The 24,825-nt window shown below is 36.7% G+C and overlaps 2 protein-coding genes across 2 annotated transcripts in view; one reads left to right on the top strand and one right to left on the bottom strand.

Annotated features, from left to right (window-relative positions):
• The window catches only part of LOC141444135 (uncharacterized), a 75,239-nt gene that overhangs the window by 35,793 nt on the left and 14,621 nt on the right, over window positions 1-24,825 (bottom strand). The window lies entirely within an intron of this gene.
• On the top strand, window positions 4,354-15,322 carry LOC141444161 (uncharacterized). Its single transcript, XM_074109613.1, has 11 exons — window positions 4,354-4,586; window positions 4,737-4,972; window positions 5,687-7,001; window positions 7,288-7,469; window positions 7,802-8,011; window positions 8,793-9,986; window positions 10,418-10,735; window positions 10,921-11,232; window positions 11,319-11,506; window positions 12,388-12,513; window positions 14,190-15,322. The coding sequence occupies exons 1-11, from the start codon at window positions 4,565-4,567 to the stop codon at window positions 14,461-14,463; spliced, it is 4,377 nt and encodes a 1,458-aa protein (XP_073965714.1). The 5' UTR covers window positions 4,354-4,564; the 3' UTR covers window positions 14,464-15,322.

Raw genomic sequence — 24,825 nt, 5'->3', positions numbered from 1 at the left:
AAAAAAAAAAAAGATACAACGAAATTGATAACCTCCTCCTTTTTTTGAAGTCGGTAAAAAAATTCTACCACCGGTTCGGAAAAACCTCTGCTGAGAAGAATCCGGCAAGAAACTCAACGAGGTATATATTTTTTTTAAAACAGATTTACAATATTATTAAAATGATTATACATCACAAGTATTTAACACAACTTTATTTTTAACACAGTAGGTTCGCTATTTGAAGGGATCGCTAATGCGGTCGGAATTATTTCCAATATCCCTGTCCATGATATAATCTTAACTTTATAATACGCCTTTGATATTAATGTCTTCTTACAATAGATCTGAATTTTGTATCCGTTTCATTTGTAATATTTTTGGGAATTTATTATAAAAACGTATTTCCCCAGAAAAGACTTTTTGGTTTTAGCCAGTCTGTAAGATGGAACTTTAAGCTTCCCTGTGTTTCTAGTAGCCTTTGGCTTATCGACGTTAGTGGGAAAATCACATATGTTCTTCCTAACATACATGATTATTTCAAAAAACATAAAGCGACGGCAGGGTTAGGATATCTGTTTCCTTAAAAAAAGATCTTAAAGATTTCACGCGTCTTCAAATTATAAATTGCTCTAATTGCTCTCTTTTGTAAGATAAAATTGACTCAATGTCTGCAGCAGATCCCCATAAAATAGGCCGTACGAAATAATGCTATTAAAGTAAGCAAAATACACCAAACCGTGCCGTCGCCACATCGGTTAGCTGCCGTATTTTCCAAACTGCAAAAGCAGCAGAGCTCAATCTACCCGCGATTGCTGTGACGTGAGGTCCCCACTGTAGTTTAGAATCGAGCGTTATTCCTAAAAATACTGTGAATTTACAAATTCAATAGTTTGAACCATTAACTTTATATTAGAAAACTGAATTCGAGCTAGATGAATTTATCAACGAGAATTTAATACATTTAGTTTTTAGGATTTAGTAACAAATTATTGGCAGCAAACCATGCGGATATCACGGACAGGGTTTCATTGGGCTCAATGAAGTCGGTATCTTTTCTACTAACCTTGAACAGTAAAGACGTGTCGTCAGCAAACATAACTATAACCCGACTTTGGCTTACCATATAAGTAGGTCATTTACATAAATAAGATACAGAATGGGGCAAGAATGGATCCTTGAGGCACTCCCATTTCGACCAACAGATCCTCCGATACCGATTTCCGTTAATCGCTACCTTTGCTTTCTTGTGTGAGGTAAGATTTAATGAGTTCTAAAGCGAGGCCACGAATGCCATAAAAATTTAACTACAAATTAAAGTATTCAGATCCACACAATCAAAGCTTTCGAAAGGTCGCAGAATACACCTATAGCGTCATGTTGATTCCTCCCAAGCTTGCAATATGAATTAACTAACTATGACCCGCGTCTGTAGTAGACCTCCCTTTTGTGAATCCGAAACTGCTTCATAATAAATTACTTAAATAGATACCAGTAGCGTGGCACTGGAACTACTCGATTCCCACGGCTCATATTTAATAAAATAAAAGTTACTAATGCTACAATTGTCATACATTGCAATCAGATTTGATGAAAATCAAAGCTGACAGAAAAACGGCCCAAGTCAAATTATCTAAATAGTACGATGCAACTTCGCTAAAACATTTATTTAGCCTAGCGTGTCGAATTTGTATACTTTTTGGCGGGGCACAGTATAAACGGAATTTAAAAAAGTAAAAAAAATACATACCTACAGTCGAAGGTTTTTTTAACCAACTTCAAAAAAACGCAACCCTGTTTAAAGTATACCTAGTGCAATCGATCCTCCTTTCGATTCTGAACAAACTACTTTCAGTTTTTCAGTTATAAATATTTAATTATAACACCTTGTACATATCTAACTCTCGCTTCTCTTATCCAGATTTCTTAACGAAATGGTTCATTCTACGCCACTGTTACCATACAAAAATTGCAAGCTAAACAAAAGCTTGTAAAAACACACTTAGCAACATGAATTTTTCATTGCCCATCTTAATTCATCTCAGAAATATTCAAGACAACCTTTTTCATTTCGTTTTTATTGTGTGCGTCCATTAGATTGATTGAATGGGATTAACTAAATAATACGGGTAAATAAAGATGTAAAATGAAGGTCGGCCATGTTGTTTCTTATTCGAATTAAAATTTAAGAATTTGTGTCTACTTGTGAGATCCTATAATTGGCTTTATTGATACTATAAAATAAGTTTACTCTGTAAATTAAAGCTGTTGGTTCTCCGAAAATAAATAAATAGAAATGGGAGCCGATTTTTGAATTCATACCTGGAACAAAAAGTCAAAGTCAAAATATCTTTATTCAATTTAGACTTTAGGAATACTTACCTATGCATAATACTTAACAAGTAGGAATACTTACCTACTAAAGAATGTAAAATAAAAACCACGTCGTACGAATCCATAGTCCACCGTATTTGATCGGTAAATTTCGCCTGGGTCCAACTTGTTGGAGTATGTGAAATATTAAGTATTTTGCAGGTAGTTTCTTTTAAAACAATATCATTAGATGAGGTCAAGTTGGGAAATTTCCAAACGGAGCAGCAACGTAAGATGTATAAAAATTTTGGTGAAAACAGGCACATCCGCAGAATGTAAATTGCTATATGAGGGCTAATTTTGAAAAGTAGGTCAGAAGAGTTATGGAAATTGATTAATTTCGAATTTATAATTGAGGGAATAGCGTCCTCGAAAATTGGGGCGCCAAGTAGAGTAAGAGAGTCGCGCCTGAGTATAGAGATATATTAGGCGTGACATTGTTAAGGCTATTAACTATGTCGGCCCGAGTGTAGGCAGAAAGTAGAAGAATATATATTATATATATTTTCGAAGAATTGTATACTAAACTAATAAAATGAAGTTAACTATTTAAACCTAAAAGAGAAGCTTTAAATCAAACCAGGGAAACATTAAATACTTCTGCTTCTTCTTAGATTCGCTATTTGAAGTAAGAGTTCGCCAATTCGGGATAAAGTATTTCCAAACATCCCGCTGTTCATGATTAGTTATATATAATATATTCATTAATTATATAATACTTACAGTTACATATTGTCTTCTTGGCAATAGATTTGACAACAAAAGCATTCGAAAACGTTGTTCATTAGTGCTGAAATAAATATTTTCACACAACAGACTTTGAAAGCCATACGTGGCCATACTTAAAAACCTCACGCAACAGTGTGCCATCTAGTGAGACAAAAAACGATAGCCCTCATTGCACATTCTGCTTCTAAGGAATAAGGGCGGATTTTTTGGGAAAGAGAATAAAATTGTGCAAGAGACGAATTTTACGCCCAGGCTTGCAACTTATTTTTTTATTATCTATTGGTTTTATTAACTGTTATTTTCATATGTATTATGTACAATAAAGATAAGTATACAATTTTTTACAAATAAATGTAGGGCGTATAAATATATTAAGTTAACCTACAATTGCAGATTTTCTTTATCCGGATTACACTTAAAAGCAAGTTAAAAGCATAAAACTCCCGGCCAGACCTTGGCCTCCTGTTTACACGAGTTCTTCATTAACTGCTAACCCCTTTTTACAATGCCTGTTTAACTCTCAACATAAAAGCAGCTTTACAATGCTAAAAGCGGTTCATGGACGCGAATTAAGGATCATAATATCCGGCATAGATACAAGTTCCACGAGATCCTTGCTACCTATCCATTTTTATGTAGGCGTAGGTACTCTCGTCTCGTGATACTTTTTTACAATATAAGCAGGTAGTTAACTGCTAGCTATGTAAGTTAAAATTACGAGTGCTTGTCGCTGTCCCGGTAGTTGGCATCTTTAATCTTATGTCACTAGCAATAGAGATGGCAGCAGGGTGTCGTCTATTGGGCATTAGCGTGTCCAGCACTCGGACTTTAACCTAATTAAAATGTTAGTTTCGAAAATCAGGCTTTTTAAATATTTATTTAAAAAAAATAAAATGTTATTAACTTATTCTATTTTTTTTCTTATGTTAGACAGAGAAAAAAAGAACTATTCTAGTGGCAAACTAGTAAAACTTTATCTCCGTCACTTGCCTTCTTTTCATAAGCTCTCATTACATTACATTTTTAGTTAAAACATTATTGACGGAGCGATTTTTTTATTTTATTTCAAATAGTTTTATCCGTAACTGGAACAGTTGGGTTTTATGATGTGGCAATGATTATAATATGTCACTTTGACACTATCAATAAACGTTTTGATACTGCAAGTGAAAAATATAATGTGCTTTTTGTAGGAAGAAGCACTCATAAAGTACAATGATTTGTAACTGTTTATAAAAAACTATTTTTAATATATTTCTATAATTTAACACTGATAGTTAAAATGAGCGCATAGCAAATAAAAATAATTCTAATTCATAAAAAATAAAAGTGACACAAGGTTTTAATACACTATTGAAACGCTCATAACAACAAGCGCACGTGTGTCAAATACATGTGTTCAATTCTTATATTGTATCAATTGTGCACTTATTCACTTTAATATCAGCAAATGTTCAACTAATTTAAGCGTACCTACGTTAAAATGTCACTTAATCCTTTAAACGGTAAGCATTCACACAGAATTAACTAGAATAAAACTTACAGATTAACCCCAAAAACAAATCAAATTTTCGATGTTCCCACTTGATACAAGCACGTGAAATCGCATCTACATACAATACAGTGATTTATCAGTGTGTTTATACATATTACAGAGTTGAAACGGCGTCTAGAAGATGATACAACTGCACTTCCGAAGCGTCTTTGCTTAGCAAGAAACGTAGTGCATTCTCACTACTTCCCAGCGGCTCCTAAGGAAAGAGTTGTCGCAGAATGGCTGAACGGTCTCACGAAGCTCAATAAACTCAATGGCGGGGAGCTGAAGAGTATAACCGGCTGGCTTAGTGCTGGTGATGGCCTGAGTAGTGACTTAAAAAGCAAATTGATACAGGTATAGTTTAAATTTGTTGGCTTCTTAACCTTCACCTATGGTTGCCATCTATATGGATTTTCAAAAAAAATCGTAACAGCCCGCCTAGAAGCACCAAACTCTAAACTAGGATAAATCTGGATAGTGCTAAGATGCTTCTGGGTGGGTTGTAAAATTTTTTGGTGATAGCAGACCTATGTTTATCTACCTAACTTTGCACCTCAATATTAAGATGATGCATATTCTGGCTTTTGTATATATTAAAGAAAAGAATAATTCATTCTAAGTAAGAGAGTAGACCTTGTATCCTGTTGATATATAACACAATATCTCAAAAAACTACTTAGATCAATTAGCCTTTCACTGTTGAATTATTATTTATTTACATGATTTTTTACTTCTGTGTAAGAATAAATAGTTTTTAATTTATATTGTAATTCCCGTGTGGTATCGGGTTAGAATTACACCTCTCCATTTCTTCCGTGGATGTAGTAAGAGGCAACTGAGGATATAGGTTAAGGTATACCGTAGGCGACAGGCTAGCAACCTGTCACTATTGTACCGTTTTTGTCAAACTTAAAACCTAAACTGGCTAAAAGTGGCTCTGAAGGGGTAATGTTTCATGTGCTCTGCCTACCCCATTTGGGAATACAGGTATGATGTTTGTGTGTGTGTGTGTAACTTATATTAGCCATGCCATATAAGATTTTTTACTTTTCATTCAAACTTTTTCAGATTGTATCAGAATTTGTTCAGTGCAATCCACTTAAACTTGAAGAAGTTCAATCAATCCTCGATTTTGTTGAAAATGAAAAAATATCAAAACAAGTGACTGAGCATATTGATGAAAATTTAATAATATCAGTGACACTTCTGCAAACTTTGAGTACACAGAATGAAGACCGAACCAAAATAAATGCTCTCATTCAAAGAATACTAAAAAACCTTGTTAAACACTACAAAGAGTCCAAGAAGAAATTGGAATTTATCATCAAGTTCTTGGATGGTAAGAATTTGGAGACAATATTTGGTTTATTAGACACTGACAATCATAATTCTATCATAGAAGTCTGTCAAAACATACTGTTTCCAGTTAATAAAAAATCTTTCTTCGTAAGCTTCTTACAAACTTTGATCAGAAAAGACAATATTGATGACTTGATTGCTGAAAAAGGAGACAATATTCAGTCTGTACTGAAAATTATGAGTGCATTCTTTGAATTCCCAAGCAATCGCACTACTAAGGATCACAATTTTCTATGCAACTTTGTGGATGTTTTTGTCAGTTGTTTCCAAGGCGAAAATCAACTTATTTTCGCCTTCTACATTATGGTCAGTAATTCATTGAACATGCCACAAAATTACTTAACTCCAAACAGTGCAATGCCTTCTATCATTTTCGAAGAAAACAATGACAAAATCAAAAGGAGCATATTTTTGAGAATGCTTAAAATATTGCTCCAAAATGAAGTTGACATCACCACCAGACTAACAGATACTTTTGGTGAAAAAATATCTAAAGCGGAAACTAGAAAGAACTTCTCCATGTTCATACAAGGAGTGTTGATGGGGCTTTTAAAGTTAGAAGGGAAACCAGATAAAACTACTATGAATATTATAAATACAGCATTAAAATTAGATCCAATGCTAATTGAACAAAAAATGGACCAAATATTACCACCAATAATGGCAGCCAAAAAGAATAGCTCAGCCATCATGGAAACATATACTTCTATGTTAAAATGTCTGCTACAAACTTTATTCAAACTTAGCCGAGGCACTTCATTTATCACTCAAATACTACCAAATGTAAAGCTGATTTTAGAAGCTAGCAACACTGAGCAATTTGGTTTGATTCAGAAAAAAGATGACTCTGAGAAAATTAAAAGTAAAATAATCACAGGCAATGATGTGATGCCCAAAGAATGTGTGGATATGTATGGAAAATGGACTTCAGAGTTGATGTTCAGACAAAACAGTGAGCTGCTTGTGTCGTTACAAAAGGACTTTGAAATACACTGCCTCATGATGCTGGAAGAAGGTTTTGTCAGTAAGTGATTTTTTGTTATGAAATAGGGTTCCATTGCCAAACAAAAAAAAAGTGTCACAAGGAGTTCTCATCTACCAGATTTTTTTTAATCTACTCATAAAATATCAGTAAAACTACCAAACTCTAGCAATAGCCATTGCCAACATTTGAGTTTTGGCTTCCTGTTATAGTGACTCCAGCTAATGCCCCTTCCACCACATAAAATTTTAAGATTTTTGTTAAATATGATTTATTTCTAAGAATCTATTTATCTGTGAGTTTTTTCTACACAAAAATAACTTTACAGGTCCATCTATCATAACATTATGTGAAGTCCTGTCGGCCATCTTGTCAAGTTTCTTCGAGAACAGCAAAATGGCGGACCACACGGTCCCGCGCCATATTGCCGAGGACTTTTGGAATTCTTACCGAAAATTCGAGAATGAATGCTTAAAGAAACTGGGAGAGTGTGTGCTGAAACTAAACTATGTAAGTTACTTTCCATGCAAATCTTAACTTTAACGCCTATGGCAAACTAAAGTAAGATAAATCTGGAAATAAAATCAAAGTAACTGATGTCAAATAGTTAAATCTACACTGATTAACTGAATACACACAGACAATAGGCAACACACAACCTAAACTTCTAAAGCTAGAGACTTGAAATTTGGTAGACATTTTCCTTAGGAGTCATAGAGGCGAAATAAAAATGACCTTAGTTTTTTCACATCGCCATGTGATAGAGAGCTATCCAATTGTTAGTATTTTAACAGGATAAAGTTGTGTGTGTAAATATACTGATATTATTCTTATCATTTCAGAACCCCCCTCTAATGAAATCCTTCCTGCAACTTTGTGTAAGTTTTTCGAGACTGAAGTGTCTCAATCTGAAGTATGGCAACATTAAAGTGGACGTGCGGACTGACAGTGGATGTGATATTTACGACTTTAATGCCATTTTACCCTGTTTGAGTGGAGAACAGTGGGCAACACTGGCAGGGAAAGTGAAAGATGAAGCCAGGGTACTATTGGTAAGATATTTTTGTGTTATAAACCAATGTAAATATCTGTAAAACATTTTTCCATGGCAGGTGAAAAAACGGAGAGTGACACATAAAGTATTGAGTATACAATTTTAACACAATTTTATTAGGTAATAATTACTAACCAAGTCAAAAGACCCTACTTGTGACTGGGTGATTAAATCACCGACCTCAGATTTTCACATGCCTAACTTGGCTGAACATGTCATGGGAAGCAATATACTATGTATAATAATTAGCAACTAATCTAACCATATGTTCATTGTGAATAAAAAAATATTTCATTTCATATAATAAAATTAATTCTCCATGAGGGATTAGTGTGCGTTGTAGGTAGATAGATAGATAATGCGTAGGTGTGTGTTGTACGTATACACGTCGCTCCCCTCGAAAAATGGTTGATAGTGTTCAATACAATACAAATATTCTTTATTGATCACCAAAAGCAGTAAAGAGACAATACAAAAATAAAAAATATAACAATACAATACAATTACTCTTTATTGTACACCAGAAATAGTAAGCGATACAGAAAACAAAGTAGTGTGAAGTCTTTACACTGAAAACATAATAAAAAGAACTCCAATGTAGTGCTGTAGCGACTCCTATTGCCTTTTAGTGAGCAAATACAGGAATTCCGACAACCAGCGTTGCTCCATCGAAGTTTCTCAACTATTTCTTCGGACTCCGGTCCTCAACGGCACACACAATGCTTTGTAGTAAATTGTTCCACTTTTAAAAATTAACAGTTTAATTGGTACATTTTCAGGACCACCTAGTAGCCAGTAAAGTTCTAGCATCAGAGTTACTCGCCTCACAATCGCAGGATAACGAATCAAGCAACAAATCCTATTTGATAAAGCAACTAACTAGCTCAGATGTATTAGAAAATGAAATTTATATCAAGAAAATCGTGTTTGCCAACCTTCAGAAGTCACAAGCGAAGCAACTTGCTAAACATCTAGTAAAATTGTGTATTAATGAAGAAGATACAGATGTTTTAGAACGAAATTCTGCCCTGAATAACAGAATACTCCTAAATGCACTGGTTATCGATACATTGAAGAATACTATAAAATGTTTCGATAATACAGAAGCTCTGAGTAAAGCAATGACTAAAACAGATTTCGATTTGACATTGTTCTTAAAAAATGTTGATGTCAAAGATTTATTTAGTCAAATTAGGATGCACACAGAAGAAACTGATGTGTCTAAATGTGTACAAGTGTTAAAACAACTGCCGATCTACTATTTGGAGGAAAAATATCAATTGATATCTCTATTTGTGCTATTGCTGGTCAAGAATTCTTCAAGCAAGAAATTGAAACGGATTGTGGATAATATACTGCAAAGTTTATACGAATTGAGCCCTAAAAATCCAGATTTGTACAAAATATTCCCAGTGGACTTCATATTTTCATTTGAAGACAAAACTGTCATTGATCTCCTGACACTCAAGATAAAAACATCTAACAATCTCCTGCTGTTAAAAAGCACTTTAGAAACTGGAGTAAAAAAAGTCAAAACAGACAGTGCAATAGTAAAAAATATCGTCCAAATACTTCTTGCGAAGCAAACGAGTACAAATACTTCGAGCATAGAGTATTTCTGTGACCCAGTATTTCAGATCAGCTGTTTGATACTGCCTATAATAGCTAAAGAAAAGAAAGCAATAACTACTAGCGCCTTCAGGTCTATATTGGCGAATCTACAAGAGAAAATTCACAAAGCTATGCTGGATGCGTTCAAAAACATAGATTTTGGTAGAAATAGTAGTTTACTTGCCAACCAAACTGGCAACCCAGAGGATTCCATGGTTGTTTCTGACAACACGATGGCAGCACTGAACGCGATGGAAGCGTATTCCCTCACACTTTCCAAATATTGTGAAACAAATGATACAGGGGAAATTAAGAATTTGGAATGTCTCTGGTCTGGTTTGGAATTCTTTATGCAAAATGCTGTAAGTACCAAATATCGCTATTTTACTTTTAACCAATTTGGGAACCGAGTACCAAATGATGTTTTTTTTTTTATTAATATATCATTACTAACTAAAATTTAACTTTCAATTATATTTTTTCCATATTTTACTTATCCCTGACCTTGTGTGTTTTAAGATAAAAAAAAATCGGTTCACAGGGTGAAATTTTTTTTACTCTATGAATGAACTAAAGCAACGTGAAACGAGGACCTTATCTCCACAAATATGGTACAGTTTAGTTCATAAACTTGTGAGCAAAAATTCAATCATAAATATCTGAACACGCTTCTACGCCGTTAACAATAGAGTCGTGTTCATATATTTTTGATAAAATTTTTGCTCACTAGTTAATAAACTCGACTGTAAAATATCCCAAGCCTAAAATTTCAAATAATGTTATTTTCTTTTAGATACAAACCGTTCAAAACCCAGAATCTAAAAACCCTCACATCGAGTCTTCCATCCACCTTCTAAACGTTGTGCTACGCTACATAAAAAAACTAGAGACCCATGACTTATTCAAAGACAAAGACAAACTATTTCTACAAATATGGCGGAGCTTAAGAGACCGTTTACTAATTGTACATGACCATAGACAAAAGGGGAGGATGAGCGAAAATTGTTTGGAAAATATTGGAGTGGCTTTGAAATTTTTATGGGAGTTGTCTTCTGTTGAATGCTTTGGGAAGCATTTTGTTGGTGACCTGAGTAACTTGGCAACAATTAAGGTGAGTTCTTTTTAAACTAACCTTTACCTAGAATATTGGCGTGAATCGTTATCTGGGGCCTTTGAATGAGGATTTCTGTCAGGTTAGTTGGCGCTAGTGTCACTAGAAACAGTGTGATTTATAAACTAAATAAACTACTAACCTACCACAGCTTTTTCAAACCATCAATTTTTAAATCATTTCAGGACGTTCAAACCCTAAAAGAAGACGAATCAGCAACCACAATCCTCACGTCCCACAGAGTAGCAAAATATTTGTCCACCCAATGTTTAAAAGCAAACATAATCGGTCCGAAATGCGCCGCGCTGTCCAAACTAATGTATAGGATATCGAAGAACTTGAGGCACTGGATTCAAGACAATTTTGAGTATAGTTTGGAACTAAAAGGAGAGAAAATTGTTAGGGAAGAAAAGGAAATCCTAGTGGAAGATGCCGCTTGCGATCTGTTAACGAATGGATTGGAGATTTTGTCTGAAGTTATCTTTGCTTCTAAAAGGGTAAGATAACCAAGAAAAATCTACATTAAAATAGACAGCAAAATTTTTTTTAACAAAACTGATACACATTTCGTTTTTTTACGTAGATTACTCTGGACTATAAGTTCCTGGATTCGATCTTCGAACTGCAGCACCTGATACACTGCATTTTGGGCTGTAACACGAAACGCATAAGGTGCACAGTGAGCTGGCCGGCTTTCTTCAAGCTATACCGAGGGTCGCTGACCGTACTGAATAGCTTGCTCGTGGCAAGAGCGGAGATTTTAGAAGACAGGTAATTCTTGAAACAGAGTTTTTCAAAATCACCATAACACTTATGACGGTACAGGTGTAGTACATAAATCTTTCTCATCGTTTTTTCTCGGAAACATTGGTATGCGTCATGCTACTTCAGTCAGCTTCAGTACCCTTTAAGACAGTAGGTACCTAGGGAGTAACAAAATAAAACAACAAGGTACACAATAACGTATTAATTACTTATAGCCGAAAGGGAGGGAGAGAGAGGAATCACAGCGCTGATTTTCAGCTGCATCCAAAATATATTTAAAAAAACATACCTAGTTGACACCTTACAAATATATAACAGTTTTACAATATACCTACATGTGCTGTTTGATAGAGATTAGGTAGATTTATACCTACATGAAAACACATGTCGCAGTCGCACAGACGTAGTTGTTCCGCACGTGCGGTTACGGAGTTACCAGATTAAAGTTTCTAGTTCTTCAATCGGTTCTTTTATAAGTTAATTAACAGTTTGGTCGTAGTTTATTTGACGTTCATGAGTGCTTTTTACAGTCTAAATTGAATAAAGCTAATGAACTAAAATAATTTCCTTGCTCACCCGCGACCTTACGATAGCTAAGCTTATGCAAAATATGCGTGTTCATGCAGTGCCTCCACCTCCACACTGTAAGAACACACACAAATCACACAAACCCATCTATCACCACCACCACACTACACTGACGCGTTTCGAACTCAACCAGAGCTCATCTTCAGAGTGACACAACCGTACACCATGCTACCAGTTGTTAGACAGGTGTTGTTGGGTGAGCAAGGAAATTCTTTTAGTTCATTGATATGGACCTCCGCAAAGTAACGCCTGATTCAATAAATTATTTGAATAAAGCTATTTTGATTTTGACTTTGCAGATGGCCGTGCTACCTGCAGTGTTACCGCGCGCTCGTGTTTTGTTTGTGCGAGCGCGCGTCGTCGCAGGCGCAGCTGGACAGACAAGTCGAAGACAAGATGGCGGAGGCGGCGCATTCCATTGAGAAGTGAGTATCATCGCCATCGGAAACATTTGGAGTGTGCGTGGAAATAACATGAACTTAATAAAATATGAAAAACGTCGCAATTGTCGGGAATTAAAAAGCGAATTGCCGCGCGGCGGTGGCGTTCTGTTTCTTTTTGGTAATGCCGCCTAGCAAGCAACCGCTCACAGTCTGCGCCGCGCCCCGCCCCGCACCGCGCCTCGCCGTCGGAGGCTTGTTGGCAACCGTGTAGCATCCCCTTTATTGTCTAAAAGTTCCTCGTGAAAAATTTTTTTAATAGGTAGTAATTACGTACACTTAATCGACAGACCGGGGGATTTTATTTTACGTAATTTATGGAATCTCAATTGTCCATCATTACGGCTGTACGACGTTGACATACAGCCGTATACTTCACATGTACAACGCATTTATAATAAATTGGCCACTCCTGTATCGGAACAATTATTAAATTATATTCACGAAAAATTGCGACACTTCGCAGCCAGTACCATCGCGCACTGAACGTCGGAGTGCACGGGGCGCCCGCGGGGCCACGCCCCTCTCCCCCGCACCGCACCTCTTCGTTGCTCTGTCTAGACGGCCGAGTTTAGTGACTTTAAGTTCTTAGACTTTGACCAGGGCTACTACGAAATTCGGAAACGAATTTCTTGTCGTTCGGTTCCTCTGACACTTACTTATACTATTTAATACCAGAGCAAGAGGGACGGTACGATACGAACTTCGATTTACGAATTTCGGAGTAGGCCCTCTGTCAAAAAAAATTGACATCTACATTACTTACCATATATAGTTATAAAACTATGAATGTACTTGAGAAAGGTTGTTTCATTATCTTTAAGATGACTTGCTTTATCGTACCTACACTTGTTTGTTTTGTTTGCTTTATATTCTCACTAGGTATATTATTTTTCTTTGTGTATTTATAGTTCACAAATAAAGTTAATTTGACAGAGTTATGCCGCGGCCTTGCTCGCTCTGTTGCGGGATCTTTAAACGATATTCTTGTACTTTATTATTTATACCTACGTTTATTTATTGGGGAGGCCTGATTTAATAATTTATTGTCCTACGGCTGATATGACGATGATGAAGACGTTTGTTCATATCGCGTCGACGAAATTTGGTGTGTGTCTGTGTTCTATCTCTGGGAAATCACATGTTTTCGAATTATAATGTTTTTTTGTGAAAATTACACAACCAATAAGATTGGTATAGGTAGTGCCACCAGAGCTGAGGTCACGGGCAGCGGGATTTTGACATTCACTCGTTCATTTCATTCATTATCTTTTTATGGAATTAGTTCTTTATGTACTTAGCAGTGCGTGTAATGATTCACTTCAACTCTCGTGGCACTATATAACATGTTTGTGTGAAGTGTATTCAAATTTCACTCATTCAATCCATTCGTGCCAGCGGGGCTTCTACGAAATTAGAAAATCGAAGTTCGTGTCCCTCTGACACTTATACTATTTAATACGAGAGTGAGAGGGACGGTACGGTACGAACTTCGATTTTTGAACTTCGGAGTAGGCCCTCAGCTCTCCTGCGGGGCTACTCCGGAATTCGAAAATTGAATCCCCCCTCTGAATCGACCTTCGAACGTCGGACGCGACTTAGCCAAAAACAGAAGCCACATCAAAGTTAATAAATTTATTATTTATTCATTAATGTTTCAGATTAACGGACTCTATCTGCAAGAAGAAGACGCATATATCCCGCTTAGCCGCTTACACAGTTGCCGACATCAGTTCGTGGATAGAACGAACAGCGCCCTCCAAAATGGTGCGGCAGCATCTAGAAAACTCTGTAGTGCTTCTAATACAGGCCTCTGATTCGACACACGCCATGGCTTTCTTGAGAAGAGCCCTGGCTGGGTCCCCTGGCCAAATGACTATGACTAACTTGTATTCTATGTATAAGAGGTATCATAAATATGTTGGCAATGCTTAACATTTAAAAAGTATAATTTGAAAGGAGAATCCCAAAAGATGTAACACTCCGGTGGTATGGTTTGGAGGACATGTCATGTCTCTGTAGGCTCGAGTTTTTGCTCATTTACATCGCGTGGTTGTTATATTGTTTTTACAAAAGCTTTTAATTTTATAGTTTAGGCCTGTTGGAACTGACTATGTTCATTCCTTGATCAAAGTTCCATAATCTAATATATAAAATTCTCGAGTCTCAGTGTTTGTAACCGAACTCCGAAACGGCTTAACCGATTTTTATGTTTTTTTTTGTGTATATTCGGTAGGTCTTAGGACGTAAACTATTTTTCATACTGTTACGCGGACGAAGTCGCGGCCAATCGTTTGTAAATGAGAGAATGTTACATCATTTTGAAACGTATGTAAGTATACGGCATCTAAAAATCACGGGGCAGAGGTTCATAAGAATACATCAAGTGGATAGTACCTACCTAGTTTTTGGAAACCACTGTGAAACCATATTGACTTTTTAATTGAAATGGTGCTCGCATTTGTTCATGCCATTTGCCATAAAGATAACAAGATGTTAAAAAAGTAGTATTTTAAAACGCTTGGTCCGCTTCTTTATCATATTCGTTTTTTGTACTTCAAAAGGCATGAAAAGGACCAGTTCAGTCAGAGATAAGAACGTAAGAAGACTGGAGAAAAATCACTGAATCAATAGATAATTGCCAGTAACGATATATGGAATCAATGCCGCTTTCGTATTTTTTTTTTTACTGAAGGAATATGTATAAAAAGTAGTTACTAGTTACATAACAATGAACATGTACATAATCATACTTATTCGTATAAATAAATTTATTGAAAACACATTGTAGGTAAGTAAAACATGTTTTATTTTTCCTTTATAAATAAAAGTAGAGAGAACATATTGTTCGTTGCAACTTGGTTGCAACTATTGTTTTAACTGTTTGTTTGGATTTTTGCCATCATTGATACTTTTTTGTTTACAAGCGGTTTACAACTTTTTAGTAAATTACAGATAACACAAATAGTAACAGGAGCACTAAAGATTCATTCCATAAACATAATATTACTAGAGTAATATTCATTGTTAAAGCGCAAACTTTATTCCAGTCATTCCCAAAGTGGGCGATAACACCCCCTTGAGGGCGCTGGAAGCCTAGAGGGGGGCGGTAAGGGGTTGTAAAGTTGCATTATTATTGCTCTCTCTGGTAATATGTTATTGAGGTGCTACAAAATAACTGATTTTCAAATTCCATTCACAATCATAATAATCGGATAACGATCGAAATTAAAAAAAAAAACAGTAATATTTGAAAAGGCGCGAAATTTTCAAATCGAAAAATGGCGACTTCGAAGTTATTTCCGTCTGTCCATATATGGGCATTTGTTGAATACTGGATAGTGATTGGCTAAAATGTAAACGTAATCAGTGACTCACTTGTCGAGTAGCGTAGCACGAAATTTAGTTCTATCACTTACATTGAAAGTGCGGGGTTTATTCTTATCTCGTCCTGTTGATGTGACTCTTATTTATCGATATATATTTATATTCGAGTATTTATTATCGCAAGAGCAGCGACGTTAGTTGAGTTGCGAAGTTGGCATCATAAAGTCCGCTAGTAGTGACACTTAAAAACTATTTAAAAAGCCTATTGAAATTTCGAATAAATAAATAATTAATTATAATAAATACAGGTCGAATTCGATATTTTTTTATTATTACATACTTATTTTTATCTAATTGGAAAGTGTGTTGACTATACTGACCAGTTTGACACATGCGCCCATTGGTTCTTTGGCTGTCGCAAAATAACGGATAGCCAACTGCGCGGATCAGTGTCGTTCCGGTCGCTCGCTGTTGTCGTGGTGTCGGTGAAGTTAGTGGTGAAATTTTTACGTGAATAACATCAAAAAATGGTAAGTGAAAAGAATAATTACAGTGTTTACGGCCGTGTTGTGTTAATAAATCGCGGGTGCTTCGAAAAACTTACCACGACACCGAAATTACAACTGAATTTATTCTTGTGTGACCGGTGCCGCCATATTTCGCACGAACCACCGCAGAGTTCGCACGCCTTTTCTTGAAAATAAATGTCACCGTTCAGTGATTTTTATGCCACGTGTTGTGTTTTTAGCTTTAATTAATTGGATGAAATCGCCAGCTGGGCCTGGCGAAGTGGATGTCGGATGTTAGGTTTGGAATAGCGGTGTTGGATTTCACGTATGTTGGAAAGGTTACGAGTCTGCAACGCCTTTTTTGAAGAGCTGTAGAATTTTGGGAGTTTTAGGGGGGTGAATCATTGGGGGATATCGCATTTGGTGTGTTATCAAGGTTATTTTGCGTTGCCGGTGGCGTGCAGAGGGCATCGAACTGAGTAGGGTTTGCATCGGCGCGCAATCGCATTCGGTTTTACCATATATGGTATAGCTGTTGGCGGCGACTGTCACATACATTTCACGTCTATTTCGGGTGAATAGACCGCTCGGGTCGGGCGGCGGTCGAAACTAGCCCGAGGGTATTGCTCTCGGCAGTGTCAAGGTCACTACTGAGTAATTCATGTTGCATTATCGTACCATGTTAATACAATATCTAATCTGATGCACACTCAATTCTCCCACTCCTTACTGATTTAAGGTTGACAAAACTTAACGAAGACTACGGTAATACTGCTCCAATTGTCCTAATTTTGGTTCGCGATAAACGTTTTAGTCGAATTATGACGAACAGGTGGAATCTTATCAGAAAAACCTGAGTCATGTACTTGTGCTACATTTATAGGCTGTGGTTGACTAGCCAATGCTATATTTCCTTATTTGTGCTGCATTGAGCTTAATGTATCGACATTGGTCTGATTCATGAGTATAAATAACCATGTAAACTTAACATGAATATGATTTATAATCTACCTTCATTTTGATGGGCTGAAAACCTTTTATATTGTTTGAACTACAATTAGTGACTATCTAAGTTTCACTGTCTTGACAAATATCATCTAAAAGGAATCAAAAAAGAATAATAGTCACATCACAAAGCCTTAGACAGCCCGGTATTTATATTAGTAGGCTGGAAGTGTCTACAGGATTGTCAGATTCTATTGAATTGGAGTTTAAGTGTCACTGTCTTGAGTTCTCTTTGGCTAATCAATAACAAATTATCTTAAGGGGCTGTTTCAGTACCCATTGATTAGCCTTAACTGACGGTTAAATGTGATGCCGTCTCCATCTATTCAAACAAAACAAATACAGACAGCATCACATTTAACCGTCAGTTAAGACCAATCAATGGGTGGTGAAACAGCCCCCAAATGTTTTATTGCAGCAGGCGCATCAATTAACACTTGAATGTTGCATTTGTACCCAGTAAAGAGGTTATTTGTATACTACTGCAAAAAAGGTATATGCGGAAATAGGTAATTTTGTATGTAGTGGGCCAAATTTTGTGCCATTGAGTATATCTAGTTCCAGAGCATACCCATGCTATATAGGTACTACTAAACCAAATGCTTAATTCTTTCACTTAAAGAAAGCTACACTTCCCTTGAATAATATTAACTACTTATCCCGAGAAAAAGCTAAATTCCCTCAAGACGCAGACGCAGTTAAGAGCAACGTCTAGTGTTATAGATTGCTTAACCCATTTACTCTTACACCCACTGTATCCACTCTTCCATTCACTCATACTGTTTACCCTTGGACACAGGTCCCCTTCAGATGTACACAAAAAATTGGCACAAATTTATGAAAAATTACTAATTGTACAATAATGCCCGGGATGTAAACTAGTAAATAATAATTTCATTTCTCATTGAAATAGTGGATACATACACACACATGCAGGCTGTTACTGAACCAGAGAGCTCGAGCTGTCACATCTTCACTTACCATTGGGTTAAAATAGTAGTTTAAGGGGCTGTTTCACCATCCATTGATTTGTGTTAACTGGCAGTTAGGTGTGATGCCGTCTGTATTTGTTTTGTTCCAATAGACAACCGGTTAACACTAATCAATGGATGGTGAAACAGCCCCTAAATAAAATTAAAATCATGCAGCGGGTTGTCTTCACAGCACAATATACTTTCACTAACAGCTCTACGCAGTTCTCCTGAAGCTAGAGAGCTACATGAAGAGAGAGAGAGATTGCGGACAGGAAAATTTGTCTGAAAAGCATGAATTAGATTTTTTTTTTTTTTCAATCTGTGGATGCCCCTTGGTCGCAGTCTTTAAAATGCTCTCCCAGTTATTGTGTGTGATTATTCAATGTCTCTACAGTAAGATAATACAAATAACTGAGAGGAGGTAAGCAGGGGGTTTCATCTTGAAAAGGTTTCAAAAACACAGAATTAGGTAACAGGTTGTTCATTAATCGCACCTGTGTATCATACTAAGTAACAATGCTTGCACCAGCATTAATATGTGACACAACAAACTATGCATTAATAAATATCTGATAAAAACTCTTTCTCGGCCTGGTAGGATGTGTCAGATATATTTGTGTGCACACTCCTTTCTGTCAAATATAAATGCAGGGGACTATACTCCAGTGTGCAGAGTAAAGCCCACTTTAGATTTGCAAGTTACATTGCGAGGCTATAAAGCAAATGATTTTGGCACCAAATGTCCTGCTGCTGCATATCCTCCTGAGCCCTCACATCACACAAATACAAATCGACTGCAGCAACTTACAGAATTGAATCTGCAAAAATTGGTCTCCTATAAATAACGTATTTTGTAGTTTCAATACTGTATGTTGTCACAGTCGAAATATTCTTTATTGCACACCACAAATCAGTACAAAAAACTTATAATATAAACACCACTTACTTATTTACTTTATAAAGGACCAAGTAACACTGAGAATTATGTTAATTGAAGAAAGAATTTTGAAATAAAATCAAAAAAACAGCTGGTGAACCTCATCCAGGTGTTTCTAGTATGCCTGTTAAAAGCTGTGTTTACTTATATATCTATGAGTGGTCCATTTTCCGTTTGCACCAAATGACAGTAAATCAAAAAATCCACACACCACACCCATTTTATATATATCCATCCACACCATTAAAACATGTGAATTCATGAATTAATCATTAGAAAGAGGCAAAGTTAGTAATTAACAGATTAGCATTTCAAGCTGTTTTAAGAGTTTAACACATCTAGTATTATATTACTTGATAGGATTGAGGTTTTATCTATTTGTTTTACATGCTTTTGGTCAACTCAACAGTGTTTGTTTGTACTTATATTAACTACAAATAATCTTGCAATTCAAATTACATCCACTTCTAGTGATTGAATTACCTTTTTTTATATAGAATTGAATTACTTACATCACATTACAAGTGCAGTCAGGAAAAAGGGTTTTATTAAAAATTAAATTCATACAAAATACTTTTTCTTGTCAAAACTCGAATCATGCAAATGAATGACAAAAATAACATTATTAGAATTTCCTATTCCAGTACTTACCTATTTTGAGTGTAGCAGCAGTGGCCCACTTGTCACTAAAAAAAAATGAAAATAATCATAATAACGATTTAGATAAGGGAAATCCCTTATCATGCTATCCATATCAAGTACACTTACATTCTTTCTTAGAACGGGATCTACTTATCAACTTTCAATTAGCGGTAGATTACCTATTTGTAGGTAGTTAATGGCATAGTCTGATATAGGTAGTTGCGATTAAAAAACCCCCTACAATTTTAACAAGAGGTACAGACAGTCAAGGAAACTGAATTACGTAGGTACCAGGGTGGAACCTTTTTCATAACCAATTTCGCTGTGATTTCTTTGGCAGATGTATGGAATGTCAACATGAAGTGGTAGGTACAAACGGTCGATGAAACTAAATCACGTCACGACCTTTTTGCTACTAATGTTATGTTGACCAGTGCCGGTTTTAGCACTTCCAGCGCCTTGGGCGAGATTTCCAAGGCGCCCCCAACTTTTGGGAATTTTCTAGAAGGTTAAGGCTTCAGGCTCCCCTTTTAAGTCTGGCGCCCTGGGCGGTCGCCCCATGCCCCATCGCGCCCTACTCTAACGCCGCTACAGATGTTGACATCCTTTATACGTTTGCCACAGAAATCATAGCGAAATTAATTATGAAAACGTTCCACCCTGGAACGTGATTCAGTTTCCTCGGTGAGAAATAAGAGAACTTTTTCTCGTCAAGCGTCATAACTAACACTTATTGGTGGGTGGTAGGACCTTGTGCAAGGTCCGCCCGGATTGCTACCACCATCTTGCTCGCTAATCCTGCCGTGAAGCAGCAGTGCTTGCACTGTTGTTTCGGCGTGGAGAGTAAGACAGCCGGTGAAATTACTGGCACTTGAGGTATCCTCTAGGCCTCTAGGTTAGCAACGCATCTGCAATACCCCTGGTGTTGCAGATGTTTATGGGCGGTGGTGATCTTTTATCATACCCACTTGCTCGTTTGCCATCCAGTAGAATAAAAAAAAAAAAAAAGACAGACCCTACAATAACGAAGGCCGACCCTAAAAGGGAGAACCTTCGGCGCAAGGCTTGGGACATGGCAAAATCACGTACGTCATATAAGCTAATATCGATTTTGACGCATAACTTTCGACCCTCCGCTCTAAACACCAAGTTATTTTAATCTTCATTATCGGGGAGACCTTTGGGTAATCCATCTATAATGTAGGCCTCTTCTTCCACCACCAATAGTCTATTGGTGATCAAGCCAGACTAATCAAGTCCCTACCTCCATATTGTCACAGTCAGTCAGGTACTAAACCTACTAACATACAATTATTGAACCGAACCGGAAAATGCAGCGATGGCATGCCTCCCACCAGATGGATGGACCAATGGCGTCGCAGGGGTTGCAGACACCTGGTGTATGCATATACGACGTTTTGATATCTATCTAACGCTAAGATACAGAAGAACGCGGCACGAAATCTAGCAGTAGCCGTTAATGCATAGGAGTACAAAACAAAACCAGGTAGCGCGGGGCGGGCGGGTTGGCAAGCGAGCTGATTGGCCTGCGCATCTTTCGTGCCGCAGGCTGTACGGCGGTTGAAACGATTCACGGCCTTTAACCATACATATCAGTCAGTATAGTTCAAGTCTAACGGCCTTCATACTCCATACCCTTGCCCTCCAATCATGTCCCGTCATTGTCCGCGACACCTGAGTCACTAGGCTCGTGACGCATGGTTGGCGGTGAGGTCATTCAACCCCCATCATCGCTAAACATGACTTAATGATTTAATGAGATGAAAAGACAGGCGTGCTATAGTAAGTACGATTACGGAACTAATAATAGGTGCTTGGGTGAATCATATGCGAGACCTCTGGACTTTTCTTACCGTTTTGGTGGACACGAACTACTTGCTTTGTTTTTAGTTGTACGTAGCTCGAAGTTCAAGTTGAATAAAATAGCCGTCTGTAGTATCCGTAACTGTATGTTCAGTCTAGTTGCGCTACATAATAATTACTTAACGACAAGAAAAAGTTTTTACGACGTACATATCAGTAAAGTCGCCTTGCTTACCTCTAGGCTTCTTTTAAAGCTCTCCACTTTCTTCTATCCAAAGCCATTCGTCTACAGTTCTGTGCTATTCGTAGTCTGAGATCATCTTCCCAACTTTGTCACATTGAGACCTTTTCGTCTCGTGGTACCATTCTATGTTTTTTTTTTTCATTTGGTTTCTAGAGGTGTGTCCCGTCATTCCCATTACTTTCTTTGTCTCTTAAACACCACTAAGTACTTACTTTTTCCAAAATACACATATTCTTCTTACCACTTCTTTCCGTGTTTGAGTTTTTCGTGATAATGGTTAATACATTGCGAAGTCCTCGATAGTGTGCTACATAATGAACGTCTATGTAAAATCCCGAAATCTCAACCGCTAAGTCTAGGGACATTAAGCATGAGTCTTCTTCATACAACTCAGGTAAAAACCACCATTTAATTTGGGAATTTAGTAATATATACAGAAATTTCAGTACCAACTCTTAGACTGGACTGGTTGACGCGACCGATGCCGCGGGTAAAGTGTAGTTAGTTATGTATTTGATTTTGAAACGTTAGAACTCTACTCTGTAATAGAATCGTGACAGTTTGAAATTGAAGACACGTAAAGTGCGATATTTATTACGATATTTCAAAGTATCTCCTGTCCTGCCTGACATAACAGCACAATATCGGCTTTGGAGCGGCGCCAGCGTCGTTTTACACTTTGCGACATCCCTCATTCATCTATGTATTTATAACTCACGTTTACATTGTACTTTCTAGCCAATATACAATTTGGCACAGCCCAGATCGTCTGATTGTGGTAAAGTTAATGACGCGACATGTATTTTTAAACGGGAACACCCCCTTTTTCCTAATTACATTTGCCTGCTGGTTGAAGTTACAGACTTTTAATGATCACTAAAAAAAAAAACTAAAACTCGAGTAATCCTAGACTAGTCACTAGATTTAAAATAGGATAGGAAAGGTTTACTTAAAAAAACATCATTAAACAATAATAATAACTAAATAAGACGCTGATTCAGTGAATCCATAAACTGCACAAGTTGTCTGTGAACTGCACCTACGCTAAGTTACAATTTTAGTAAAGTGCTCTACAACTCTTCACATTAAAGTTTACTTCAATTTATGGACCTTGCCGCCGTGTGGGGCATTTAGTCTGTTGCAGTTTCATGAAAAACACGAAATTATTCTGTCCATCGAAATAGAAATGAGTAATGAACATGATGTCCACATTCATCATTCAGAAGTCCATTTACAATATACATCGTCATTAGTATTTGCAGATATTTGTGTCGCATTATATCATTGCATTCCAGTGGAAGTTCGTGACCGTCATATTATAGTATAAGTGCAGGCGACATGTCGATCATTCTGCAGTCCCGTTTGATCTGATCACTGTCATCGGAAAATCTATCCAAATTTAACAGACTTTCAGTACATCTGATATCTGTCTAGTCTCTACTCGACTCGTCTGATATACACTTGTAGATATTTATCACTGTACACAAAAGCCTATACATTTACATACTTTTCATTGTCGTTCTACTTAGACTACAAACGACGTTTGATATATACCACTATAGATATTCAACCAACATACGTAATTTTTTGTTGCATTTGTGTTCATTTAACACAAAACTAGGTTTAATTGTAATATTGGCAAAGCAGATGTACGAGCGCAATTCGCAGTTCTAGGTCAACATTCCATCTCGAAATTAAATTGTGAAACTTTATTTTACAGTTACGTAAAACGTAAACGTAACGTCGAATTAAATCGGTGCTTGCATCTAAAACGTCTGCTATCAAGGTCCTTTCTCTCTTACGAATTATTTCAGAACCGCGTAGGAGGCATTTCAGCGTCACTGGCTCACTGTCGTAAATCATCCGCCTTGGCAATGGAACATAACTCCGAAAATTACCAACAACATTTATTACAAGAGATTTACATATCCTATGTTTAAGGAGACGTTTATTGGCTAAAACTTCAGTACTTACGATTAGCGAAAACGTTCGTTTTAAACCTGTTTGAAGTGAGATATTTTCGAGGTCGCCCGTGTTACTAATTCGTGTGAGTCAACGAAATTAATTATCGACACGTCACGAATCGCATTGGACGGGCGTAGAATAGTTAGCAGATGTGCACATTTAAAAGCCTTAGCAAGCTCGTCTGCTTCCGATTTTGAAATGGACAACGGAAATGCGTCAGTCAGTAATTGAGGATCGCATCATATGCATTGTACTGTACATCGATTTTGAACTTGCGATAGGTACAGTTTTTTTGTCAATACCGAGAGCATTATTAATTATTTTCATTGAGACGCGTTTTTGCGCCTCGTTTGAGCTTTTAAAATATTATGTAAATCTATTCTAACCAGACTATCGATGACGCTATAACGGCTGGCATTACTCAGCATATTTGTAATGTTAGCTATCAGCTATGTACCTAAATAGTGAAAGCATCTATATTTTTACAATCTCAAAAGCTAAACTGGTCGAGTCGAGAAAACGCTGTAAATTCAATCCCACGTAGAACACTACTAGTAATCCTATCTTTCTCAAATACCGTTAAAAATATTGATCGAACAATTACTAGTTTTAATTTAACAGACAGACAACACCTAATGTATTGACATTAGGTCCAGGAAGTCCAATCTTCATGTCATGACATAATCGAATTAATACGAAGGATTTTAAAGCGAACGAAGTCCTCCTAGGGTTAGATGATGTAGTGCACACGTGTGCAAGTTCATGTCTATTAATAAAGCAACGGCCAATGTCTCTACGTGTATATCTATTTCGATAATACAACGTAGGAGGGTTCAGTCAGTCTCTACAAGATTTCGCATAATCTTTTAG

Source organism: Choristoneura fumiferana, chromosome 29 (assembly GCF_025370935.1).
Source record: "Choristoneura fumiferana chromosome 29, NRCan_CFum_1, whole genome shotgun sequence".
Taxonomy (NCBI): Eukaryota; Metazoa; Arthropoda; class Insecta; order Lepidoptera; family Tortricidae; genus Choristoneura; species Choristoneura fumiferana.
The sequence above is the reverse complement of the archived record's forward strand: the minus strand, read 5'-3'. Positions and strand labels throughout refer to the sequence as shown.